At 42.2% G+C, this 18,231-nt stretch overlaps 1 protein-coding gene and 1 non-coding gene across 2 annotated transcripts in view; both read left to right on the top strand.

Moving 5' to 3' along the window:
* Positions 1-18,231, top strand: part of itga9 (integrin, alpha 9) — a 53,330-nt gene that overhangs the window by 19,909 nt on the left and 15,190 nt on the right. Inside the window, exons 16-18 of the mRNA XM_061086923.1 lie at positions 15,087-15,239; positions 16,151-16,227; positions 16,640-16,787. Of these exons, the coding sequence (XP_060942906.1) occupies positions 15,087-15,239; positions 16,151-16,227; positions 16,640-16,787 (378 nt within the window). The remainder of the gene's footprint in view (positions 1-15,086; positions 15,240-16,150; positions 16,228-16,639; positions 16,788-18,231) is intronic.
* On the top strand, positions 12,620-12,692 carry trnat-agu (transfer RNA threonine (anticodon AGU)). The gene has a single exon. It is a non-coding gene; the product is annotated as a tRNA-Thr (tRNA).

An 18,231-nucleotide genomic window follows, 5' to 3' on the forward strand; every position in this document is an offset into this window, starting at 1 on the left:
CACGTCAGGGTTGATTGCTCGAGTCCTGATGCGTGAGGGGCCGCTGGAGGCATGAGGCACGAGCTATTCTGAGCCACGCTCACGTTTGTAACTGCTCTGACCATCTGTCGACCCCCCCGATTGTTGACTTTTTAAATTAAACACTTTTTATGGACCTCAGCGAACAGCAAAGTTAATAATGCACTTTTGTTAAAGTAGTTTTTGCTTGATCTGAAACCATCTGACATTGAGTAAAAAGCTGGACGGGCTACTCAGTAAATCATCTACTGTCGAGAACACAAATAATTTATCAGGAGACATTCGCAGAGCTCAGACGGTAAAAATTCAATCCTAACATTTTTGTCCTGGATTAATTCCTTCTGAAATTATGCAAGTCTTTCTGATCATTTTAAACATGTTTTCGTTGGCAACGGCTGACAGCATACCGGCCCCTCCAGATGGACTTTGTTTGGTTATTTATAGCTAAATAAACTCCACGCAGGCTTCTACTTGGGTTGTAGATCACATTAGGGAGAACAGTTCCTAAAAGTGATGACTGAAGAATGATTAGGGCTCCTATAACCAGAGGTGCTGTGCGTGAGATGGAAATGAGTCATTTAGCAATCGAATCATCATCTGTTTGGGGAAATTCCTCAGTTGAATGTGTTGTTTCAAGTAATTCTGTTTAGTTGGTGTGCCATAGTGTGGATTGGTTTTCCATGTTATTGTGTGAGGCGAAGCAGTTGTAGTGAAATAGATTGAATGTTTGTAGAATTATTCACCTGCAAGCGGATACCTCACCTAACTAATTGAACTTTATTATAGTGGCAGTGAGAACAAAAACCTGGGAAAGCTGTGGCTCAGGAGGGAGAGTGGATCGTCTACTAATTCCAAGGTATTCCGAGGTATTCCAAGTGGCCCTGGGCAAGACACTGATTCCTTGCCCCTGGGTGAATGTGTGATAGAATAGAGTCACTTGTATTGTAAAGCGCTTTGAATGGTCGCTACGACTATTCATTAGAGACGGTTCTTTGAAGGGTGCAGGGGAGCTGGAACCAATCCCATCTGACATTGGGCAAGAGAAGTGGTTCAACCTTAACAGGTCACCGGCAAATCACAGGGCCAGCATACAGAGACACACAACCATTCACACTCACAACCACGCACAATTTAATCTCCAATGAACAATTAGCAAACTAATTAACTCCACACGGAAAGACCCCTGGCCAAACAGGGATTTTGAACCAAGAATGTTCTTGTTGTGGGACAACACTGCTGACCACTGTACCAACTAGGACAAGAAATGTGCCACTGTATATAAATGCAGTCCATTTACCATTAACACTATAATAGTTGGTGGAAATGAGGATTAACGTCATCAAAATATTTAAGACTCTAGCACAGATTAATAAAACTCTTAAGGACATACCACCGCCAAGGCCTAACAGTGCACTTATGAAACCACATTTAAATTTACTACATCAACATTTTTATCAGATCTTCACCAAATTGCACATATACAAATTGCTCTCTGAGAAATCAACGAAAATGCTTATCACGCAATGTTACAGAACATTGAAGAAAGTCCTGGATCTGCCTCCTGATCTGCACCAATCTGGGTTTTTACTTTTTACATGATTAGGTCATACCCCACCCATCCACAAAATGTATTTATTACTTATTAACATCCTTCTAACTGACAACAAAACAGATGAACAACAAATAAGTGAAAACATAACGTCCTTGGTGAAAGTAATAAGATCATATTCTATACTATGCATACTCTATGTGAAGTGGAGTTTATTAGTGGATCTCATAGTTTACCAGTGCAGCAGGTGTCATGTCAACATTACAGAGTGTTGTATATCTTATTCCAAACAATAAAACATTCCTTATCAATTGTGTCACATACAATTTGACTGCAGGCTGGATTTTACTGCTCACTCCGCTTTGATGTATTGCTCGTCTCGGTAAACACGGTTTAAGTATTCCTCTTTTGGACGTTCAGCACTTTTTCCTCGATGGCAACTCATGGTGTGTTTACATTTTTGGCGGTTCATCCATCGTCGTGGACGTGTTTTGTCCCCCAGCGGCCACAGCACACGTGAGCCTTGAACTCGGGCCAAGAGCCACTTCCATTTGTGGTCACGAGTGGTATGATGCCGCGCTGTAGATGCAGCACGGTCTCCGTGGAGGAGCTAAAATAGGCGGCTTGGGCCCTGCCTGTAACAGTTGTCTGTTTAATTTAGCATGTAAAGTATCCTTCTCACTTTCCTTTGGCCTACATCCCACTGAGTGTGTGTCCCATATATCTCATGTCCCCGAAACGTTCGCTTGGCACCAGCGGAGTATTTAAAGCTCCATCAAACTTTATTCTGAAGACTGCTGTTGTTATTGAGGCATCTGCAGGATGAATATCTATTTGTGAAAGCTAAATGCATTTATGGCATCTGCAAGTCTCCAGTTGCCTTTGACTGAATGGAAAAATTTGATTGTGCAGACATGTTGGATTTGAGTACAACACTGCATGAGAGTTTCAGCCCGGGTAGATAGACGATTGATGTTCTATGAAGTAACAGGAGGAACCAGGATACTTGTAGGATTATCTCTGGAAATTGAGTTGGAAGGCAATAGTGTTGAAGGCTAATTTTGGCTCAATTGGCTGGATGATCAATGTTTTATATCCTGTATTGTGTTAAAAAAACAAAACCGGGAAGACAAATATAAACTGCATTTTTGCAATTTAAAGAGAATAAATCTGTCCTGTGTTTTTGTGCATTATCAAGTTCATTAATGTAATTTCATCTTATCTAACGGCCTGCTTGCATCCACAAATGGTGATTTCTGAAATTGGGCACCGACAAAATGCTAAAGCTGTAACAGCCAGGGGTGTTGCAACAGGTTAGGTAAAGAGGTCAATTGGGCCCCGAGCTGGGACAGGGTCCCCTAGACGAGCTGATTATGTTACTGCAAGCAGTGAGAACTCCATTCTATGATCGGTTACCTACAAGAGACTGCACTGTCAACATCGTCTGATATCTCTCTATATCTCTTTTGTGTTTCGTTTTGTAACTTTTTTAGCAAACATTCCCCAGTTGTAGCTTCCGATATGCTAACTCATTTTATCATTGAAAACTGACTTGGTCTGGGTCTTGGGTCCTTGAGTAGGCATGAGAAGTTATTGTCAACGTCAACTAGATCTTTGGGAAATTATGAAAAGCCCCTTTTCCAAGTTTTCTGAGATTTTGCTGACGAAAAGACAAATCGAGAAACAAATCGTTTGTATAAATGTTTGTAGCTTGAGTGTGTCGTGGTCCTAGGTCTGAAATTTGCTTTGATCAGAAACAGATAGTGTTCAAGAGATTGCTTTGATTGCCATTGATGAATGTGCCTAAAGGAGCCTGATCCATGAATCACTGTCTGGGACAACATTGAAAGTATTGAGTAACTCTTTCGCAATGTTGAAGAATGTGATAAAAAAAATCCCGGATCCTCGCCAAACTTTAATGGGTTCTTTCCTGGCCCATAGTGCATCCTTCCACCAAGTTTTATAGAAATACGTTCAGTTGTGTTTTTTGTAGTCCTGCTTACTAACAAACAAACTGGGGGAAACTGTTTTTTTCAGATATTTTACTTGTTGCTTTCCCTCAGGGACCTGTGGCTCATACCATGTAATGACAATGTTAAAAGATCTGTACGATCAAAATGATGAAACTCACACTGTAATACTCTTATCAGTGATTGACATCTTACATGACATCATTTAAGTGTGTTATGTGGTTAAATCCACTAATCTGTTCCTCAAAGTGAGGCCAACAGAACGTGAATAATAATTTACACTTACTGTTTGACCCAAGTCTGATCCCGACAGACAAACAGGAAGCTCTGGAGAGCAAAGCAAGAACAGGAGTTCCTGTCACTGAAATCTAAAGTCAGACAGGAGTCCCAGAGCAGTGTCTGGCACGTGGAAACCCGGAGCTGGGCCGCTGCCACACTGCCGGCTTTGTTTGCCTCCTTACAGTTCAATAGAAACGTGCAATTCCCTTGATGCTGTTCCCCTGGTTTCATTTAGCTCGGGCCAAGAGAGCTGATACAATGAAAGTATATAGCAGGGAGTTAATGAAATCCAGCTGCCTTCTATTACAACTGGCAGCACCCATAGTATTTATAGAGAACACAATGAAAAAATGTATTACAAAAATAATCGAGCGCTGCACTGTAATGATAAATCAAGTGTAAAATGTCTTAGACCCTTCCACATAGATAAGATTGTCTGAATGCTTGGTCTGCAGGTATGTTGATAGTATTTACTAGACACTAAGGAAGAGCTATCAAGGTTAATTTTAGCTCAGGGTAATATTTTGGTCAGGATTTCCCTACATGGTCATGCCAGAGTGAACATTCAACAGTTCCACAGGCTTGTTTTGGGAGAGCACAGACTCCGACAGGCTTTTGTTACAGTAAAACAAATCAGATTCCTCGTGAAGTTCATGAATTTGCACTGAAAATGGAAGTGCGGTATTACTTGTGGTTAACGCTGCTTGTTAGTCCTAGTTCTACTTTGTTGTTGCCGGCGTAGTAAATCCGTCGTTGTTGCTTTTATCGAGACGTGACCAGAGGTTGGGCAGATTAGACGACATGTTGATTTTGGCAGCAAAGCGTGTCGGGCAAAAATGTTTCCAAAGTCCCTCGGCCGCATCGCTGCTCTGCAATGTCATTTTGAGGCAGCGTCATGGGTGGCCGCAGTGAAAGAGTTTCTCTCTCCATGTTTTATGGTTAAACATGTATGTTGAGTCAGAATGTGATAATGTGATGGTGCTTGTGCTCCACCACACCAAGATAACACAAAAGGTTGCTTCCTCAAACCCCATCCACAAAGCTTCCAGGACCACCTTTCTTTGACTCCACCGCCCTCATTTCCCTCTGCTTGACCCGTTTGTTAATATTAGCTTATGACGTTGCGTCAGCATCAAATTCTGCTTCCTGTCTAAATGGGCGAGATCCACCACACAGGAAGTGGAGCAAATATATACAGAGGAAATATGTTTGTAGGCAGGAGTGATGTTACCGTCCAGTACAAATCAGGTGGATTTGACCAATTTGTGTTTTGAGTTTTTATCAGGGGCTTTGTCTAAAAACAAAAGATCCAACAACAACAAATGGGTAAAACAATTCCTCTGATTTTGGGCTCAGTGATGAAATCAGATGAAGGAAGCATGTGGAGACTTCCTCTGTCACCAGGATGGACTCAAACACACTGAACTATATTTAAAAAACTGCAAAATCTGAGCTGCTGGTGTCTCATCTTCCAGCGGGTAGTTATCTGATTTATATAATATAACAACAAAAGTCTGCAATTACAAAGTAGTATTGTTTAAAAATACAGGACGTGGTGTGACAATCATCAGCTGTGACTTCTGTAAAGGAATCCTCCTCCTTCTTTCACTGTGCTTCTTTAATTTTATGAACAAGAGCACAGATTACGAGCTTCCTGTTTACACAGAAAGAATCTTTGTCGGGATGTTGAGGGTAGTTCATCTCTCATAGACAGGAAGTCTTCAGATGCTTGTTGTTCGTCCTAAATGGCAACAAAATCCTGATGCCTTCAGTCCAAAGAGTTCAAACCCAATAAGACGGTGCCTGAAATTGCTCCATATTTGCTACTTAGTGCGCTATATTTACCTCCTTCTATTCTATTTGAGTGTGACATTTTTGCGAAAGCTCTTGTTATTTGTGGTGGTAGTATTAGTATTCTCCCCATTATTTCCAAAAACATAACACAGACTTAAATGGTGTCTAAATCCACCTTGTTCCCGGTTCTCAAAACACAGAGCTGCTTCCTTAAAAGGACCTCATCTGGATTCTTCCTTTTTTCTTTCAGCTTAAAGGTCTGTTTTGCTTCTCAAGGGACCGCGTGAATGTGTCCTTGTGGTGACTCCAGACTCATCAGTCAGGTTGCAATGGGTGCATTAGGGGCTTAAAGATAAAAGATGACAGGAGACCCCGGGTCAAGAATTTGGGAAACAAACAGCCTAGCATACAAGACCTTTTAGACCAATCTAAGTCAAAGTCTCCCCCTGAATTTCTACAGGCCAACTTTAGGGTCATGTCCAATAGTAAAGCCTTGCAATTCCCTCAAATGAGAGTGAAAATAGAACAGACACAAGTAATGTTGAGAATATCACAGTATGGGAGCTGAGTGAGGAGGAACCCAGATATGAGGGAACACATCAGTGTATTTACTGTTTCTGGCTTGATTTCAGCTCCAGATATTGCCCTAATGCAGCTCTGGTTCGCGTTGGCATTAAATCAAGCCATTGATAGTAAGCAGTAAAAATAACAAGCTGATGAATTTGGTATGTTTCAGCCGTAAACCTACTCCATCTGCCAATTTCCACTGGGGGTAGTGAGGCACCTTTTCTCTTCTCCTTTATAAATCCCAGCTGTGGTTTTAACTGTCCAAGGGTCAAATGTTGAATGCTTTCTTCATGATGCATGCGAGGCCGTAAAAGTTTCTTGTAATTTGTGTTTACGTGACCATTGTTTTAAAAAGCAGTAAATTCAATACACTCTCCGAGGTGCATATCTCCTTATCTGCTCCCTTGGGATCTTTATTGAAGGAGAGTCATCTAACTGAGAGTTGGTGTGTGTGCGCAGCAGGTAGTGTGGACAAATACATGTTTTGCATGTGACAGTGCAGATGGTATACGTTTCCTGTCAGTTACGTGATGGTGCTCCTCTGTTTTAGATGGGAGGAAATATGCGAATACTCATGGGAGACACTAAAGCACGTGGCCGTATCTACCAACACTCAGTCTGCAAACGGTTAGGATTTGGTTGATTTACGTTTTCATGACAACAGCGGGCCGAAATGGTTCTCCTCAAAAATGTGTTTTTGAAAATGTACAGCAGCTCGGCTAAAGGTTTCTTTGTGTCGCTTCTCTTTTTCCATGTGACACTGAAGATATAATTTGTCAGATTAAAATGTGTGAACATGACTAGACCTGTTTTATATATTTTCTCGACTGTATTTACAGTATCCAAAATGTTTCCATCAATGAAATTTCAACTTTTATTCAAAGTAAGGGGTCGTTTCATCATATCTGTGTCTGCTGCAGCTTTGTCTGCCTCTGCTATAACTCCTGGAGCCAACAACAGATGAGGAAGAAAAAACTATTTGATAGCTAGTCGTCTGTTTTTTAAAACTTTGATACATTATCTCATCCTCGAACATCATTTTGGCCGGGTTCACATCATTTGGATTATCATCAGCATGGCAGCATCTCCCATGATCCCACGTTGCTTCACCATATCATCAAACTCTATTCTATTGTTAGTCTTTTGAGTGAGAGACCCCGAGCAGCTGAAATTACATGTTGTACATTCAAGGAGAATTCCTAACTAGGGACTATTGTCAATATTGGCATTAACGGTGACCGACGACTGCCTTAAAATCAAACTGACACAAATCAAGGAAGAAGTGAGAACAAATTTGACCGTTGTGATTTAAAAACTGGGGAAGATTGAGAATCATTCAAGCTTCATATGGCAGCAAGTCTGATGTAAAAATATATCTATCCATCTTGTCCATTTGCCACAGAAACAAGTGAAGGGTTCTCACTGTCAGTCAGAAGAGGTTTAGAATTTATTTGTGCAAGAGTTGAAAATATGGCAAAGACGCTCAATGTCCTGTAAATCCACACATTTGTTTTCATTTCTAACTAAATTACCTTAATAAGCAGAACCATCCCTAGATTAGCTCTCAGTAATAAGTACATATTTGGGGCGGTTTTGTACTAGACACAGTTCAGTGAGTCCTGAGCTCTACTGTTCTCTTTCTGCTGAAATGCCCTGTCAGTTCAATTTGTTTTTCGGGCACAGTGTGTGTGTCTTTATCCACAACAGGTTGCCGAGTGTGTGAAGTGTGTGATGTATCGTCCCGGTGCCTGAGGCTGGACAGACATCTGAGAATCACTGTCTACTACTAACATCAGACAGACTGAAAGATTTTCCTGTGGTTGGAGTAAAAATGGCTCATGTTGAGCGGGAACCGCTTTTCAAAGGCATACTGAACACATTTGGTATGACTGGTAGTGCAGCGTTTTCATATTACTCAGATTTATTTGGGTTTGGACAGGATGAAGGTATTTAGGTGCATTTTTGGTTCATTAGTAACACTTTCCCAGACTTGTTACTTTCACGGATTCATGTAATTGTTTTGGACAAGACATTTTTTCTAAATCTGTAGTTCATTAAGGTTTTTAAGCGCTTTTCAGTTGAGCCCGACTGATATGGACTTTTTGGCACCAATTAAGATACGGATATTAAGGTAAAAAATGTCTGACACCAATTTATCGGCCGTTATTTATCCAAATAAATTGAAAACAAAACTGTCAATGATGCATTCATCAAATCTTTATGACAAAGAAATGTAAATGAAGCTAGATATTGTAAACCAAAGAGCCAGATATTTCCCCCAAAACAGAAATAAAAGAACAAGACGCACAGCAATTCATCTCCCTCATCTGGAGTTTAGTTGAGGATTAGAAAACTGACCACAACAGCCTGATTTTACAGCCTGCGACCTACTGCTTTAGGTCACTCTCACCACTGCCGCAGCTGTTTTCAGTGAAGCAGCTCTGATACACTGACTGTGCTTCACATGCCCTGGACCATGTGGCAAGCAGATAATGTTAGTGTCTACCTATACTGAACATAGTGAAGCTTTTAGCAGGTAAACAACCAGATATTTCCCTCGGGAATTGTTTTCCCTAAACAATCAAGTGATGGAGACGGCAGAGACCAAAATATAGAAAATAGGACAGGGACTGTTGGACTTAGATTTGCCTGGAGGCCACAAACATGATTCCAAATAAATTATTAGGTCACTTTGTGTCTGCTGGGTATGTATGACTTATAAGTATTGAATATGATAACTATGAAATTTTGTTTTATATAATTTGCGGATAGGTTCACAATATCAGCTTATATGGTGGGAATATGTCAGTGTCTGGTTTTTTGTTCTGCTGCTTCCCAAAAGAGTATTTAAAACTAAAAGAACAGCCCATGAGTGGACACAGGAAATGAAAGCAAGCACAGCTAATATAACAAAACAATAGAACGGCCACTTGAGGACTTTAACAGTAAAAAATCACCACATTGAGATGCAGCTGCATTCAGTCTTACTGAGAAGTCCTTGACAATGTCCTTGAAGAAGGTATTCAGATTGTTTTTTAATATCCCATCACTGCCAACACCAGTTAACTAAGGATCACGCTCAATCAAGTAAGAGGAGATCAAACCAATAGTCTGTTGAGTATGAGGCTGTGCAATTTCCCGGATTTAAGAATGAATGAAGCTGTTCTGTTGTTTCAAGGAGCTGCGGTGTCAAGCGAAGCATGTAAAGACTCTGATCTTTCTGTCAAGACACGAGACGAGAAAGATTTAGGAGCCATGGGATCGTTTTCACTGACTGAGTGAAGCTGTTTATAGTTGACCTCTCCAAAAAAAGGTTTCTAGCTAAAAACAATGCAATGATACTCATTCCTGCTCCTACGTAGTTTGTCATTCTAAACGTCCCAACATCTGCTAACCTATTCAGAGCTGAGCAGCTGCTATAGTTTGACATCCAGTCAATACAGCAGAGAGATACACACTGAGTTTCACTAACAGTCTTGTCTATTTTCAAGGACGTCTTTAATGTGCTGCAGTTACTGTAAATACTTTCAATTTCAAGTTGTCTCCATTAGTCTCAGTAAACACACATAGCCCCAACCCTTTGACAGGCTGAACCCAGTCATCACTTAGCTAAAAAGCTTTTTCCATTCAAACCAAGAATCCCTGGAGTTTAGCCCTTGAATGAAATGGCCTCAACCTGCGAGTCATCCAAACACGCATTGTCCTTAAAAGGAGTGCTGTGTGCACGTTTCCTTCACAAGTTAATAAAGACTTCCCATGACCGAGCCCGTAGGCTATACGCTGTTCGGAGAATGGTTTGGCTGAGAGAGGAGCTCTTGTGCATTGCAGCCAAGCGTGGTGCGTTTAAAGTGAGGATCAGAGGGTTTCGCAGCCTGACGTCATCCTCCAGTCACCCACCACGCTGGAGCTGCTCTGCATGAAGGGGGCAGCTTGGTACGTTGCCATCTTGTTGATCAGATTAACATGTGAGAGAATCAGAGCTCGCAGCACAGGAGAATAACTCCTGCAGCTCAACCAGAGTTCAGGGTGAAATCTATAAAATATGTTCAACTTAGCCAGATTCATTCATACACCAGCAGTGTGTATGCTCTCAAAAACATATGCCAGCAGGGAAAAAGTCATACATGTTGCAGAGAGGGAAATCGAGGGGAAAGAATGGCTGGAAAGGGGGGGCGAATTCAGCCCTAGTATTAAATAAATGGGTCCTGAGTGTGAAGATAAACACAGAGATAGTATATTGGCAGAGACCTTGTTCCACAGAGAGGGGGGTTGTAGGTGAAGGTTTAACTCCCAGTTGTTTTCTTTCAAAATATGCAGGGGTAGCTAGCTGTCCCCCATGCCATGAGTTAACTATATGAAGATGCATTCTGGGATGAAGAGTTTGTATCAAGTGAGTCATTAATGTTCCCGACTGCTGTCCATGCAGATTTTCACCCCATTGTTGAGAATTTACAGTTTCCAAAGAATGCTGGAAACTGCTGGAAAACAGCCGCTTCCTATTGAGTGTGCTGGCATCTCCAGTTGTGTGACTGGAACCAATAATAAGACTATTTCTAAGTGACCATGCCAGAAATGTACCTTTTTTCACTAGTAGTATTTTGAAGGTTTCTCGCAGAAATACATGCATGATGAATGGGACTGAATCATACAATGTTAAACCACACACCTCCAGGAGTAGGTCTCAGCTCTCTTGAGTCTTATTCCCGTTTTTATCACATCAAATAACTAATTAAAACCAAACCTTTTGGAAAAAATAGTAAATGAATATAGATCAATACGAGAGGAACCACCTACAATGACAGACAGCATCTATATTTGATGCGTATTTTGACTTTTTAGTTTGGGCCCATGTTCCATCCATTATCATGGAGGAGGCAGGTATAGTATTATCCATACTGCAGCCAGCCACTGGTGTTCAAGACGCTTGGCTCTACTTTTGCGTCCATCTTAATATACAGTCTGTTTGCAGAAAGCATCACATAAACTGCACGTACAATGTCAACATTGTCAACTCCGCCTACAGGCCTCTGATTGGTCGATTGTTTCTCAAAGCAGTTGACGCAGTCATTAATGAACACAACTCCAGACCTATTTGAATCTTATCTTATATTGGCTAACATTAGTGAACTTTATCCTACATCTATCATATGTAAAAGGAATGATGTTTTATTTATATCTTTCAATTATCATATATTGTTGCTTTAAAACTGTTAAAAACTCATATAAACCTGCTGTTTCTTATGTCCACTCTGGTTGTTATGACCTTTAAGAAGCATAAATCCCAGCATTGTTCTGTGTGATGTGAGATCAGGGACACACCCTGCCGCCTTTATGTTTGAATGTGTAGTAAACCAGTGGGAGCCTTTGAGCAGAAAATGACCTGTGACAAAGTTTTCTCTTGTGAACTCCCCGTCATGTAAGGAGCAGTTGTTGGGTTTCTTTCCATTAAATAATGTGTGGCAGGCAGTTAACACCAGCCGTTTCCCTTCTCAGCTGGAGCTCAGGAATTCCTCTGGTCCATAAATAAACGAATTAAAAGCAGGATCGGGAGGGAGTAAATGAGAGGAGCGGGGGGTAAATGCGGGAGGGGCCATTGGCAGCATTGATAAAGGGATAATAAAAACTTAGGGCCAAGTGTTACTGAACAGCCGCCGACACTTTTAGTGTGAGCCCGCTGTGAGTCTTGGGGGCTCCCCAGTTAGTTTGCAATCTGTGCTTCAAGAAGAAAACCATCCTGTATCTTTATAATAACATATGCTCTGTTAAGAAATGTGGAAAACCCTCAAAGTCAAACTGGTTTAATGGAAGGATTGGGCCTGTTTACAGTCCCTCTTAAAGAATGAGATTTTGCAAACACACATTTCATTTCAGGTCATTATGCCCTCAGTTCCCTTGTGGCCTGTGAAAATGTGAGATAAGCGGTGGGAGTTTGGGACTGGAGACCCGAGCAGCCAACTCCCAGGGGGTCAGTTCACCCGGAGGCCAGAGGACAGGGGCCATTTCAGGCATTCTGCTTTAATGGCCACTGAGGCTGAGGAGTCTGCCAGTGCCACACATAGTCTACCACCTCCTGTCCGGCGCTGACTGCCACACTGTGTCATGTTACCGCCCAGTTGAGCCGACACACTAGCAGAACAACACCACCTCTGTAACTCCAATGAGGCATGGATTGTACTCCAGGGATGGATGTGAGGTCAATTACTTTTTAACAGCTTTGTTACCCAGCCTTACTTGACCACTGCTACTGTTTTAGTGGGTAGTTTGGGCCCAAGATTAACGTCAAAGAACAAGTAGGATACAAAAAGTTTACAACCGTATCTGCTGGCTACGCAAAAACTGCAGATCTAACCAAGTGTAATTGTTAAAATAAGATTATTAGATTATCCCATACATATTGATTATTGTTTTCTTGTCTCACTACATTTGACGACCTAAGATACCCGGCGCTATGGCTTAGTTGGTAAAGCGCCTGTCTAGTAAACAGGAGATCCTGGGTTCAATTCCCAGTGGTGCCTCTTTTGGAGAGGCGGGGGACTAGTGGCAGAAACTTGAACTATGGGCAGAAAAGGTCTCTGGTTCGACTCCACGGAGAAACAACAAAAAGACGAACCTGGATTGATCTGTCCAAAAATCCAAGAGGATTCTCCCAACCCTGTCTAGTGCCCCTGAGCAAGGCACCTTACTCCCCCAGCATCTGCTCCCCGGGCGCCGTACATGGCTGCTCACTGCTCTGTGTGTCCTGATGGGTTAAAAGCAGAGGTTACATTTCCCTCCTTGCATGAGTGTGCTTGTGCATGTGTTTGGGACAAATAATACTATCTTAATCTTAATCGACTTCTCTATAAAGCATCCACTTCAAGGATATAGAATCGTTATTTTAAACATTAGTTTGTCAAGTCAGACACATCTAATGTCAAGCATTAAGCATTTTCTGTTTACATGATTTATTTTCCCCTAAGTTACAATGAAAATCACTGTTCAGAGAAAAACAGTGAGTCTTCAATTATTTACATCTCTTTACATTATTATCACACAATTTGATCATTGCAAAATAAACATAATTTTCATGGCGTAGTAATAACTGATATGGTAACTGAATAATGCTCTCGCCTTTTTCTGTCCACTCTGCTTAACTGGAAGCATTTATAACCATATATATGGTTAAAATGCACTGTGTTACCAATTCTAGTCTTAAGCAGTGCAGGTAGTGACTGATTACTTTTCCCTTCTTACCGGCAAAGCCGGACAAAAATGTACACTGCACTCGACTCAGCTGCTGCTGATACCTGCTCAGCATCAGCTTGTTAGCGCTGTCATTGTGAATATGTTAACATTGTGATTTTAACATGAAGGTCAAAGCGCTGCTGTGTGAAGAGTTCAGCCCCACAGAGCTGAGAATGGCTGCAGATGCTCAAAATGGGTCAGGTCGGAGGTTTCAGTCCTCTTGAATAGGGCCGCAGGTTTGGTTCCCATAGGCCTTTTGCTGCGAGTCCTCCTGATTCTCTCTCCCAATCTTATGTTTGCACTGTCTTGTTAATAAAGGTGAACTACCCCAAAATATCTTAAGAAAATAAATATATGAAAGGAAAAAAACTCTCTACTACGTTTCAAATATGCATATTGGCAGTCTTATTGGTCTTTTTTGAAAGTAAAGTGAATATCTTTTGGTTTTGAACTCAAAACTCCAAAAAAAGTTCTCAGTTAAACTAAAAACTAATAAATCAAAAGAAAAACAGATTCATTAACAATGAAATAGACATATTTTGGTCTGTCAGTCTAATAATGAAAATCGGATAGTTTCAGAAAATCACTTAAACTCTCTTATATTACCAGCAGCCGCATGTTTTATCTGTGTGCACCACCGTTTCCCAAATGAGCCCCGAATCTTCTGTTTTTGTCTACTCATGTCCTGCACTAACGGCCGCTCCTTCCTGCTGTAACTCCCTCACTGTTGATGAGTTGGGTGGGTCCTCCGCTGCTGTTGCCTAAATGTATTCAAAGCTCAGACCGGCCCAGCCTGAGGAAAGAGGATGGGTGGAAAAACACTCTGATAACAGACAAAAGAGAGAGAAAGGGCAAAAGTACGAGTGGCCAGACGAAAACACCGGGAAGCCCTTTGTGTTGACGTTTTGGGTTCGGCTCCGTGTCGGCAGACATCAGTTGGGCAAAGGGGCACAGGTTGCCTGCTGTATGATTGCGGCAGATTTTAGGCATCACTTTCAGAGTCAGACCCACCGAGCGGCCTTCAAAGAGCCGAGTGGAGCTGTGATAGAAAGGAGAGTTGAAAAAGCAACATTCGTATCTGCTTTTCCCATGTCTTTATTTCAGCGCTGTCATCTAATGAAGATATGGGGTTTGATCACGTTCAAGCTCGGTTTTCATTTTGTCTGCATTGTTTCCAAGACGGATGCCAAATCCAACACTTCTTCTGTGGTCTCACATGGAGCTGCCAGAAACTGCAAAGATAGCTCTCAGAGGCAGTGCCAGCAGGTTTTTTTTGTTAATAAGAAGGTCCATGTGTTCACTCTGCTGAGAACAGTGGCCCTAATTCTACTGCTTCAGCAGAATGACAAAAAGAAAGATTAATTGATGAGTCGTGTCACACGGCCATTAAAACCAGTTGAGATGATTCTGTGGTTTATCGTTTACTTACATCTGCAATCATCCATGTGGATCTCTGGCTCGGTGATTGATAACATCATATCCCGACTGTGTGATCTCATAATCTGCAGTGCAATCTGTGTGTGCACCCCACGTCAATTGGAGAAAGATGTTAAATTGCTATAATTGCCCAGGGCTCTTACAAGTTATTGCTTTGAGGTTGAGATTAGTTTTAATAGTTTTGTGTATATATGGTCAGGACACATTCTTTGGATTAGCCCTCTATTTTTTGTTCATGTTCCCTGCAGAAAGACGTGAAGGACGTGTTCACCGCCATCACGTTCGAGGTGGCGTACAGCCTCGGGAAGCACGTGCTGGCCGGACACCAGGAGCGAGACCTGCCGGCGCTCACGCCTGTGCTGCGATGGAGGAAAGGAAACAAGATCGCAGTGAGGAATGAGGTGAAATACCGATCAGTAATTATTCAATGTCCAAACCCTCTAAATTTAGCTTCTGAAAAATAGGTCTTAAAGATGGGTAGGGATGAGTGATTTCAAACTTTACCTTGAAAAATCTCTTTTTTAATTTGGGATTGAGAGTAAAAAAAAAACTTATTTATGAACAAAAAACATTCTAGCCCCAATATCATGCAACTCATTTATTGTTCTGAGCCAGACAGGCATCAGAGAGGATTTCTTACCCCGGAACGAAGCCTCTTCATCCAGCTAATGTATCATTCTGCATTTTTATTAAGATTGAGATCAGACGAGTTACAACAGCATTTTGTTTAATGTTAATCCTCCTCCTGTACTCGGAGGATCCCAGTTGCTTTCCATCAATCCTGATACAGTTCATCACCTTAGCTGCTTCTGAACCTGAACTTCTCGCCCACACCTGACACCTTGCAGCGCCACAGAAGGAATGAAGGAAATAGCTCAAAATTGAGGTTATAATGATTCGGTGTTAGTTACCAGCTTATTATTGTCTGTGTTAGCTTTTCTTGAGTGGAATCCAAAAAAGGCCGGTTCATTTATTTTCTTTGCAACCACCTCTAACCTGCCCCACATGTGTTTCCCCCCACTGTCTGCACTTCTCGCTAAAGCGGCGGGATTTGCGTCTCTCAGCAGCTACAGAATCCATTTATCTGAAACTCATCGAAGTCGAACGCTCGACTGCGAGTTTCCTTTCAGGGTTTGAGCCTTAAACCAATCGACCAACCTGTGACTAATTAAAAGAGAGAGTCAAAGAGTCTTGGCCCTTCTGCTGCATGGCTCCAACATCAGCACAACACTGCCCCCTAGTCTGAACATGGAGTTGGTGTGTTGTGAGCATGAGCTCATATGAACTGTGTACTTTGCTGTTTCCTCTCCAGACGTGGTTTGAGAAGAACTGCCTGTCGGACGACTGCGCCGCAGACCTGAGGCTTCATGGGAAACTGTTGCTTTCTGGGTAAAAAAAAAACAACAACCTCTGACTTCACTGTTTAAATTCTCTTCCTTTGTCTTTTCTTCAAGTGCAAGCTGACTTCATAGGCCATGTGGGTGTGGGTAGTGGAACCATGACACATGCTTGGAGGATATCCATATGTTTTTCCATAGCTAGGGAGTTCCCTTTCTTTTTGTTGTGGATCATCTGCTCCCTGTAGGAGTTTAGTAAAGGTTTACGTCTGTCATGGTAACCAGTTGCAACATACATTACTACTTGAAGATCACTTCTCTTTGTTTACTCTTCAAAGTAAAACAAACTCAGATGCCGTCTTGATAGAAATATTTGCCCTCTCCCTTCCTTTAACATCTCACATTTATTTATAAGCAGTTTGTTTATTTTCTGAAAGACATTGTTTACTTCATTTTCCCATCAGGCTGTACAGCAAACCCCACTTAGCCCTCGGCGGTGTGAGGAACGTCTCTCTGAACCTGACCATCTCTAACGCTGGAGACGACGCCTACGACACCAACATCTACTTCAACTTCACCCGAGAGGTTTTCTACATCAACTTCTGGCAGAAGGTCAGTTGTGGCTCTTGGGGAATCATCTGTTTATTGGTTTTTTTTCTGGTGCTCATGTTAATTCCCGAAAGCTGAAACCAAAGTAGAAATGTTACACGTAACCGTATTTTACAGACTCAGGTGAATATCTTAAGTTTTTCCACTGGGGATGTCCATTTTCTCAAAGATGGTTTATTCAAGAAAAAGACTGATTATATGTCAGGAGTGCAGCCTAAACAGTGAAGCGTAGAAAAGGACCAACCTGGGAAAGGACAGTTGGATTTAAAGCCGTGTCTGAGCCATAAACGCAGCCCTGATGAAAGGATAAAGAGCAGGCGAGCCACAGCAGCAGAAACTGCAGCTGCCGCATGTCAGACATCGGCTCCTCTGGCCGACCTGTCGTAAGCTTCTCTGAATCGTACAAGACAGACGCAGCGTGTCTGAAACATACGAGCTGTGTGCATGAGAACAAATCCCATACTTTATATTACCTCAAGCTTCATGCATGCACTGTTCCAATGTCGTTATTCATGTTGTCATGACAAAAACGACACAGATGTAAATTAATAAAAAACATTATTATGTGTCGGAGAGCTTTCACACCTCGTTTGGTCCAGACCATTGGACTTTTCAGTTTGTCCGAGCCAAACTGACAGGTGTGAAAGGTGGCTTGACCAACAGATCAAAATTTGGGATGTGGAGTTAAAATACAATGAAACAGAACCCAAGGTTGTTGGAGAGTAGGAGGGTGAGAGAGTGACTCTCATAGGAAGTTTGGGCTTTTTATTTCCTGTGGGTCACCAGCCCCAGGGGAACAGGGAAGGTGACACCGGCATCACAGCAAAAAAGTCATAAAAGCCAAATGGCGTAGGTTTGCAAAGTTTCCCAGGTATTGATCAGACCTTCTCCTCACACTCGTCGACCTCTAACAGAACTAACAGTCTGTTAAATAAATATCTGCCCCCTACCATCCCACATTCAACCTGATAGATTTTCCTTTCACTGCGTGTGGATGGATTTCACAGCGCCCACCTCGGCCTCTGCCTCACGTCTGTTTGCTCACTTGTTGCAAAGAGCAGCAGCAGGTCCGCTCGCAGCCGACAGAGAGAGACGCCACGTCAGAAAGCGCCCTGCACGGGTTCAGCAGCTCAGATGCTCCAGGGTAGAGGCCACATCCATCAGCGGGACCCCCCCCTTCCCATAATGGACCTCGTGTTTATCCTCCAGCTGGCTTGCCCCCCCCAAGTGATGGATAGGACCATCTCTGTCAAGCGCCAAACTCGTGACATGATTTAAAACCCCCCAACAAAGCTGAAATTGAATTTGAATTTATAGAATAACAGCGCTTCAGTCTCAGTTGCATAGCTAATCTAATTACCCAGGCTCACATTAAGTGTCGGGTTTCCAGGAGCCACAGAGGCTTGTTGTGTTTGGGGAAACTGATAAGTCGGGGAAGACCTGCTGC

Source organism: Limanda limanda, chromosome 15 (genome assembly GCF_963576545.1).
Source record: "Limanda limanda chromosome 15, fLimLim1.1, whole genome shotgun sequence".
NCBI lineage: Eukaryota > Metazoa > Chordata > Actinopteri > Pleuronectiformes > Pleuronectidae > Limanda > Limanda limanda.